Source organism: Strigops habroptila, chromosome 4 (genome assembly GCF_004027225.2).
Source record: "Strigops habroptila isolate Jane chromosome 4, bStrHab1.2.pri, whole genome shotgun sequence".
Classification (NCBI taxonomy): domain Eukaryota; kingdom Metazoa; phylum Chordata; class Aves; order Psittaciformes; family Psittacidae; genus Strigops; species Strigops habroptila.
In genome coordinates, this window is record NC_046358.1 from 69,544,517 (window position 1) to 69,553,588 (window position 9,072).

The 9,072-nt window shown below is 60.6% G+C and overlaps 2 protein-coding genes across 2 annotated transcripts; one reads left to right on the top strand and one right to left on the bottom strand.

The window, feature by feature from the left end:
- Positions 1-244: 244 nt before the first annotated feature.
- NUBP2 (nucleotide binding protein 2) lies at positions 245-4,998 on the top strand. Its single transcript, XM_030482150.1, has 7 exons — positions 245-436; positions 1,474-1,592; positions 2,210-2,408; positions 2,715-2,869; positions 3,090-3,200; positions 3,484-3,553; positions 4,103-4,998. The coding sequence occupies exons 1-7, from the start codon at positions 418-420 to the stop codon at positions 4,246-4,248; spliced, it is 819 nt and encodes a 272-aa protein (XP_030338010.1). The 5' UTR covers positions 245-417; the 3' UTR covers positions 4,249-4,998.
- An 874-nt stretch (positions 4,999-5,872) lies between these two features.
- On the bottom strand, positions 5,873-8,837 carry IGFALS (insulin like growth factor binding protein acid labile subunit). Its single transcript, XM_030482123.1, has 2 exons — positions 8,804-8,837; positions 5,873-8,223 (listed from the first exon to the last, which is right to left on the bottom strand). Exons 1-2 carry the CDS (start codon positions 8,817-8,819, stop codon positions 6,410-6,412), a joined length of 1,830 nt encoding a protein of 609 aa, XP_030337983.1. The 5' UTR covers positions 8,820-8,837; the 3' UTR covers positions 5,873-6,409.
- Positions 8,838-9,072: the final 235 nt, after the last annotated feature.

The following is a 9,072-nucleotide window of genomic DNA, read 5'->3' on the forward strand; positions in this document are numbered from 1 at the left end:
ACATTCCCCTCCAAGACATAAACAATCCACTCTCGACACCGCCCCTCAAGTGCCCATTGGCTGAGCCTGCGCCGCTCCCGCTCGCGGTTGGCTGAGCTCTCGTCGCTCACAGCTAAAGGAGGAGGGAGAGGGAGGCGACTGAGGGAACCTCAGCGCCATTGGCTGCTCCTCGCGTCAATCTTCGGGGAGCCTCGCCATTGGGTGGCCACTGCAGAGGGCGAGGGCGCGTAGCGGAGGGAAGTCACTAAGCCCATTGGCCGGCGGAGGGGGAGGACAAAAGGTTTGATTGGCTGTGGAGGCTTGGGAGGCGGGTTCTCAATGAGGAAGCGGCTTGTGATTGGGGGCTGTGCCCGCCAGTCTGCGGGGGCGGGGCTTTAACCCGGCGGAAGGCGGAAGCGGGCGGCCCTGCGCAGCAGCATGGAGGAGGCGGCCGGGGGTGAGCGGCGGCGGCGCCGCTGGCGCTTCCCGGGCCGGAACCGGCGCCGGGCCTGAGCGGCCGGGCCTGGGCGGGGGAGGCCACACGTCCCGCCCCAGGGTGGCCGGGCCCGGCGGCGGGTCGGGCCCGGCTTCTGGGGCTGTTCCCGAGTGACCGGGCCGCGGTGGTGGGCCCCGGCTCCTGGTGGGGGGAGCCCCGCGGTGCTCAGCCCGGGCCGCGGCCCCGAGGCGATGGGGCCCGGTTACCGGGGGGTGTCGCTGGGCCTTGCCGGAGCCCCGGGCCCGGCTCTCGCGGGGCCGCCGGTGTCAGCGGCTGGAATCCCGGGAACGCCTCGCTGCGGGGCCCCCTCTCCCCCCTGCCTCCTCTTCTTTCCCCGCTTTCCCGTTACCGGGCCCGAGCGCCGTTACCGTCGGTGGAGGTGCGGATGAGGTCCGCCATGGTGCGTGCGGGCTCCATGCCGCCGGTGCCGGTATGAGGCCGGGGCGGTGCGGGGCGGGCGAGGCCTTGGCTCGGTGAGTCAGTGTCCGGCGGTGACGGGGTGCCCGGGAACGCGGACCCGGGTGGGCGCCCGGCCCGACCCGCTGCCACCCTTGAGCCCCGGGCGGGGCAGCTGGCCCCGAGCAGCGCTGCCGGTGCAGCACAGCGCTGCAGGGAGGCTGGAGAGGAGCCAGGGCCGCGGAGAGGCGGCCGGGGTGCTATGGAGGAAGGAAACGCCAAGGGCCTGATCTCACCGCGGCCGCGGGAGGGCTCGGCCCGGCGCTGGCACAGCGTGACCTGTGGGTGTTTATTGCTGCGCTACCCCAAAGCCGCTCAGGTCATGGGGCTGGAGCCTCTGCCCATGCTCGTATTGTCCCTTCCCCGATGGCGAAAGGACTGTGGCACGTCCACCTCTTCATTCCCTGTCCCTTATGCATAAACCATGCTTGTTGGGACAGTGACAGCCACCGTCACCCTCAGCGGGGACCACGTCTCTGTGGTGGCTCCGCAGGTACTGCTGTCTTGCATCAGAACAAACTGATGCCTTCTTATCCTTCCAGAGAGAACCAACCTGGTGGGGGTACGGCACATCCTGCTGGTGCTTTCCGGGAAGGGCGGCGTTGGGAAGAGCACCATCTCCACCCAGCTGGCTCTGGCGCTGCGGCATTCCGGGAGGAGGGTGAGTGAGGGGCTGTGGGGCGCTGAGCTCCGTCTGGCCCTTCCCAGCCTCCACCTGGGCTGTGTTTGCTCATCCTTTGTGTGTCCTGTTTGCAACAACAATTCAAGTGAATCCTTTTCTCTGTGTTCACTTGATCCAACACAGGTTCATTCCCCTCTCATCTAAGAGGCTAAAATCACCCCAAACTTGCTGGTTTTTGGTGCTGAGAAATGATTTTGCTGCTCTGTGGTGTAACACACACTCCCTTTGCAAAGTGAAGAGGGGGAGCTGAAGGACAGTGTTGAGATGGGGACAAAAGGGGATGGTGTACTGGCATGAGGCAGGTAGAATTCCCTGAGGATTTCTTTTAAAGGCTCTGTGCAGCACTTGGCTCCTGTTAGGTGTCTGGCATAAAGTGCCTGGAAATACCTGGGAGATGCTCCTTGGAGGGAAGGGGACCAGGAGGGTGGTCAAACTTTAAAGCAGCTCTTTGTGTTTCAAATCTGGCTGCTGAAGTAAGGTGCTGCGAGCAGCCGAAATCCAGATGCTGCCTCCCCCTACCCCGGGAAAGAGCACGGGTCGGGGCTGCCACCAGGCTCATCCCAGGCTGAAGGGCTCTGCGTCCTCTCCTGCTGCAGGTGGGGATCCTGGACGTGGACCTGTGTGGCCCCAGCATACCCTGCATGTTCCGGGTGCAGGACAGCGATGTGCACCAGTGCGACAGTGGCTGGGTCCCAGTCTACGTGGACCAGGACAAGAGCATCTCACTCATGTCCATCAGCTTCCTGCTGGAGAAGCCGGATGATGCCGTGGTGTGGAGAGGACCCAAGAAGAATGGTACAGTTGGGTTTTGCTGGTGGTGGCCACTTCCCAGTGCTAGAAAGCGTCCACCTTTCTGGAGGTGGGGCTGGGTCCTGCTGGGGGGCAGGTCATTCCTTGGAGGAACAATGCTCCTGCTCTGCAGGAATGGGTTCAGATTGCTTAGATGGGGAGAGTGCAGCACGTGTTGTGCTGACAGATAGCCCTGCCGTCTCTCCCTAGGCCCTTGTCACCCTGGGTGTCTCCCAATCCCTGTCCTGCTGGGTCCACAGCTCCCACTAAGACCTTTTGGGATTTTTTTTCCTGCCCTTTTTATTTCCATAGCTTTGATCAAACAGTTTGTTGCTGACGTGGCCTGGGGGGACCTGGACTTCCTCATCGTGGACACGCCGCCGGGCACGTCTGATGAGCACATCTCCACAGTGGAGGCCCTGCGGCCGCACAAGCTGCTCGGAGCAGTCCTGGTCACAACACCCCAGGTAGGGCAGCTGCCTGGGCCTGAACGGGAGTTCCTGGGCAGGCTTCTGCCTCGAGGCGTGGTTGGAGGGGGAAAATATGCACCTGAGATGAGTGTTGGCACCAGCCTGCATGTGGCTGCTTGTGCTACACATCTGCCTTCCTTATGATGCGTGCTTACTCCAGACCCATGGTCAGCCTGGACAGACAGGCACCTCTAACCCCTGCTGCTCTCCCCTGCAGGCTGTGTCTGTGGGAGATGTGAGGCGGGAGCTGGCGTTCTGCAAGAAGACAGGCTTAAGAGTTCTTGGTATTGTGGAGAACATGAGTGGCTTCGTGTGCCCACACTGCTCGGTGAGTTTATCATGCCCTTGGGGCTGTTGTGGGGTCTCAGTTGTGATGTGGTGGTGTAAGATGTGGTGCCTGGGGTGGAAAACGAGCAAATGCCGTGAGGGTGATGCAGGGAGATGAGGAGCTGCTGTGTATCAGCTTTGGAAGAAGCCACTGGCTCTGCTTTCCCAATGGAAAAGTGCCCTGAGGCTGGAATGCAGAGGGGAACTGGTTCTCCTCTCGTGCAGGCAGCGCCTGCACAGTGCTCTGGAGTTTGTGACTCACTGCTCTGCTCTTCCTCCTTCAGGAGTGCACAAACATCTTTTCCAAAGGAGGAGGTGAGGAGCTGGCCAAGCACGCTGGGGTCCCCTTCCTGGGTGAGTGGCCTCTTGAGCAGAGCTCTCTGTAGTCAGACGTGGTGTCTGTGTGGTGCTGTGTGAGCCGAGATGCAGCTTTGGAGGGGTGGGCAGGCTGGGCTCTGTCCCTGTAAGCCCTGGCACCCTCTCAGAGGTGAGGTGTGGTTCTTGCTTTGATGCTTTTGCCATCCAGACTGCTCTGAGTGGCCCTGCTGGGACAGAGGAGGTGATGGTGGGCAGCTTGCTCTGATGGAGTAAGCAAGCCTGGAGCTGCACAAGAGCCGTCCTGAAATGCCCTGGAGCCTCTCTGATAAATGAAGCTGAGGGCTCTGGATTAGGGTGGGGGGAGAATGTCTCTCATGAAGCACTGTGGTGTGGGGGGGTCTTGTGCACAGAGGAAGCTGTTGCAGGTGGGAGGCAGCTCCTGGAGAGCTTAGTGAGATTAGTGGCTGCTCTTTCCAACCGCTGCTCCTGGAGTTGGCTCCACCGGGGTATTTCTTTAATCCTGACTCCAGGCCTTTGCCTTACAGTGAGCAAGCAGTCACTCTTCCCATTCCTCCTATCCCACAGGCTGTGTTCCTCTGGACCCTCAACTCAGCCAGAGCTTGGAAGAAGGCAGAGACTTCATCCAAGACTTTCCCAAGAGCCCTGCCTTCCCTGCCTTGGCTCACATTGCCCAGCAGATCTTGGATGGTACATCACAGAAGAGCCCCTGAGGACAGTGTGGGGCTGGACTCATTGGCTGAGCCCCTGGCAGCGCCACCAGCAGCCCATGGTGGTGGGACAGAGGCTGTGGGAGCTGTTTAGCTATGAACTGTCTGAGTGGGAGGTGAGGGAGGGAGCACAGCATCAATGCCACTCACAGCGATCCAAAAAGGGAAGTTCTGCTCCATCCCCCAGGATCCAAGGAGCCCCTGCATGGGCAGCAGCCTGCTTCCTGCCTTCTCGATGTGGTGGTGCTCTGCCCAGATGGTACAGTTGTTCCTGGTGCCTTCCTCAGCAGCCAGCCCTTGTGCAGGAGCTTGGGGAGCTCTAGTTTGTGTCCCCAGTGTTCTATATGCTGTGGTGCTTTTGGCCTTCGCCTGGTATAGCTACAAAGACCATCAATTTGTTCTTCACTCACTGAACCCAAGTGGCACCAATCACCTGGATCATGGCTCCATGTGCTGCTGCCTTCTACTGCTTTTCTCACATGATGAATTATATGGTACTTGGTTCAGTGGCTGCATGCTCCCATGTGGACTCGAGCCAGGCCACCTTGTGCGAGGTCTCAGGTCACTGGTTCCTGATGGGCCGGTGGGGACACAGCACATGCTTCACATGAGAAAAGGTCTTTAGGAGACCTGCCACCCTCCTGAGTGCTGAGTTCCTGCTGGAAATGAGGCCTTTTGGGGTTGCTGGGGGTTATCATCACTCAGGAATATTTGTAAAGGTTCCAGGCAGTAAATACTTTTCTTAAATTCCAAGTCTGTGACTTAAGTTTTTTTTCCATGGCTTCATGCCTCGTCGTAGCTCCGAGTCTTGGAGGTATGAGCACTGCATGTACCTTCACGTCTTTTCTGCTCTGCCCTGGTGTCCTTGCTGGGGTTCAGCTAAATCTTTCCTCCTTTCATCCCAGCTTCAAGATCCAGCTGGTCCCTTGTCTTGCTGGAAGGTGGCCTGGGCAGTCCTTTGTGGAATGTGTTGCCATGGCTGTTCTCTGCATCTCTGCCACACGTGGGCTCCTGTGGATCCCCGCATGGTTCATGCTTCGTTGCTCTGTCTCTTATTCCCCTGGATCTCCTTCCATGGCTCCTGTGGGACCTGCCTCCTGTTGCAGGCCTGAGTTGAGCTGGTGAAGCAGACAAAGGTGTCCTTGCCTCTTACCTCCCTCCCTCCCAAGGCTGTGCCTGCACCTGGGACTTGCCCTCACAGTGCTCTTTCAGGGAGATGGGGGGAATCTGGGATTTCCACTGACCAAACTGCATTGTAGCTGGCAGCATCACTTGGAAGCGAGTAGGGGGAGCATCTGTCCCTGCTCCTGCTGTGCCCACAGCAGGAACTCACCTGACCAGGTTTCCCCATGTGCTGCTGCATGGCCAAAGGTCAGTTATGTGGGATTTGGAGCACCGGGAGCGGAGCCTGACTGGGCTGTTGGCTGCTGCGGGGTGGCCGGGCACCTCTCCTCCCACCCTGGGCATGTGTCACCCACCCGGGGCTTGCAGGCACCCTCCTGCAAGCTCCTCCAGTGCCCTGGGGACCCTGAGCTCCTCACCCTGCGGCTGCAAGCCCTGAGGGACTGATAAGAAACCCTGGCCGGGTGCAGCATGTGCTTTGGAAAGAACATACTTACAAGATGGGTTGCGATAGCTCCAAAGGTTTATTTGTCTGCTACGGTTTATCAGGTGACGTGTGTGGCTTTCTGCACCCTGCCTACACCTGTTAGTGCAAGGAATGACCAAAGCAGGTCTGTCCCTTCCTCACCAGGGGGCTTTGAGGATTTCTCAGCTCCTCCATGGCAAGGAGATGCTTTCCTTTGTCCCACTGCAGAGTCCCGGCCCCGGCAGCGCTGCCCCTCGCTGTGAGGAGGGCTCCAGGCTGGGGGTGCAGCTTTCCCCCATCCCTCTGAGCCTCTGGGATGGGGGAGACTCCCATTGGGAGCAACGTCCCTGACCCAGGGGCTGCTGTTTAAATAGTAAAGGCCTGAACCATTTCAGTTTGAAGCCTGGAGAGCAAGTGCCCACCCAGCATCGCCCGGGCAGCACTGAGGTGAAGTGGTGGCCAAGGTGGGCTGAGCTGGCATGGCCACAGAGCCAGAGCTCCTGCTGCTGTCCCTGGAGCCTGGGCCAGGGCCGGCGCAGTGGCAGGTTGAGGGTCCATCCCTGAGGCCAGCACAGCTCAGCAGTGAGCAAAGCTGTCCTCGGAGGTGTCACGGAGGTCCAGGCCTGCCATGGCCGGGGGGTGGAGGCAGGTGAGATTGTTGTAGGTGTAAACGGGGACGTGGGCATCATCCCCCTCGGCCACAGACTGCACGAAGCGTGGGACCACCACAGGGTGCTGCAGGGAGAAGTCCCGCAAGCCCTTCAAGGAGCAGTTGCAGTGCCAGTTGTTGCCCCCCAGCCACAGCTGCTCCAGGGTGAAGGGGCTGCACAGGAAGCCCACTGAGAAGGTCTCCAGTGAGTTATTCCTCAAGCTGAGGTACCGCAGGTTGACCAGGGGGGAGATGATGGAGTTGTCCAGTGTCTCCAGCTGGTTATGGGAAAGGTCGAGCCAGAAGAGTCTCTGGAGCGGGCTGAAGGTGTCCTGGGGGATATCCAGGAGCTGGTTGGAGGAGAGGAAGAGGTACTCCAGGTTGCTCAGACCCACGAAGAGCTGGGGTGAGAGGCTGCTCAGCCTGTTGTGCTTGAGGTCGAGCTCCAGGAGCTCGTGCAGTTCGCTGAAGCTTTGGTCCTCGATGACAGCGATGGCGTTGTGCTGCAGGAAGAGGCGCCGCAGGCTGGTGAGGCTGGAGAAGGTGTGCACCCGGATCCTGCCCAGGCAGCTGTGCTCCAGGTGGAGGCTGTGCAGCTTGGTGACCCCCTTGAACACGTAGTCAGGCAGCACCTTGATGCAGTTCGCAGACAAGTGCATCACTGCCACATTGTACAGCCCCACGAATGCCCCGGACTTGATGTCCTGTAGCTGGTTGTTGTTGAGGCTGAGGACCTCCAGCTGACCCAACCCATCGAAGGTCCTTTCTGCCAGGCTCCGGATCCTGTTGTGCCCCAGCTGCAGCTCCTCCAGGAACTGGAGGTCTTTGAAGGTCCTGGGCCTCAGGCTGGTGATGGAGTTGGTGGACAAGCGTAGGACATGCAGGCTCAGGAGGCCCAGGAATGTGTCCTCAAACAGCGAGACGAGCCTGTTGTGCGACAGGTCCAGCCACCGGAGGGACTTCATGCCCATGAAGGCACGGGGCGCGATGGCGTTGATCTGGTTGTGGTTCAGGTACAGCTTCTGCAGCTTCTGCAGCTTGACAAAGATGTTGATCTTGATGCCCTTGAGCGCATTGCCGCTCAGGTCGAGCTCCTTCAGCTCGGTAAGGCTGCAGAAGAGCTGATGCTGGAGGTAGGGGAGCTTGTTCCCAGCCAGGATCAGCTCCCTCAAGTTGGGCAAGTCATGAAAGACCTTGTCAGGCAGGACCACAAGTGAGTTCCAGCCCAGGTTCAGGTACCAGAGGTTGGAGAGCCCAGCGAACAGCCCTTCCTCCACCTTACTGAAGTGGTTGTTGTTGAGGCTGAGGGACACGAGGTTCTGGGTGTGCAGGAAGGTGTGGGGAGCCAAGTGCTTGAGGCGGTTGCGCTCGAGGTGAAGGTGGTAGAGGCCCCGCAGCCCGTGGAAGGCATGCTGCTCCACGGCGGCCAGCTGGCTGCTCTGCAGGTCCAGGAAATCCAGAGACGAGAGGTTCCTGAAGGCAGCGGCCGGCAGCAGGGTGAAGTTGTTGCCGTCCAGCCAAAGGGCCTTGGCATTGGGGGGCACATCCTCGGGCAGGCGCGTCAGGTTGCGGGAGCTGCAGAAGACGTTGAGCTCCTCGGTGTAGTCGTCCAAGCTGCAGGCGCAAGCGCTGGGGCAGTGGGGGGGGTCCATGTCCCCCTGCTCCTTCGGGGTGTCCCCCCCGGGGGCCTGGGAGGCCGTGGCCAGCAGCAGGGCCAAGGGGAGCATGAGGGTGATGCCCGCTGCGGGGTGCAGAGGAAAGGGGATGCATCAGCGCGGGGCTCTGGGTGCTCACAGGGACCCCCCCATGGGACCCCCCCACTGGGTGCCTGTGCTGCCAGGGCCATGGGGGGGTCAGTCCCAGCCCATTGAACACACTGGGCAGCTGCAGGAGGTTTGGGGGGCTGGATTCACCCTTGGGAGAGGGTGCCGGTTCACCCCCTGCTCCTGCCGCAGCTCAGGCCCCTTGGGCGCATGGACCCCTCACATTTGTCTCTGTATTGCAGGAGCAGCTTCTCCCTCACAGAGGGACAGGTCCTCAGTCCCCTCTCCTCCTTCCTTCCCTTTGCCCCCCATTAACTTGCTCTTCCTCAGAGCAGAGGGGTCTTGGTGCTTCCTGCCCATCCCTGCAGCCCCCATCCAGCTCTGGGCTCTGCAAGCACCCATGCAGCACAGGCGCTTCCCAGATCTCTTATTAGCAGCAGGGGGGGGGGGGAAGAAAAGCGAACAGTGACTTGGGTGCAAAGCCCCGGCAGGGTTCTAGGGTCTCCCCTCCAAGCCCCCTGCCCATGGCTGGGTGAGCAAGAGCGTTCCCTGCCTTACCTTTGCCTGTGCTCATGGTGTCTGGCAGGGCAGAGCTCCCTCTCCTCTCTCCAGCCCCTGGGACTGCGCAGGGATGGATGGAGCAACCACCTTGACGCCTGTCCAGCCGCCCGCCCGGCCGGGCTTAACCCCACTGCTGCTGGGACGGGCCATGGCCGGGGCTGGTATCGCCGGGATGGGCTCCTTGCTCCTCCTCACTGGCCTGTAACTGGTTCTATGGCAGCGCCCAGACCCCCTCAGGGGACAGGGAGATGAAATGAAATGCTCAG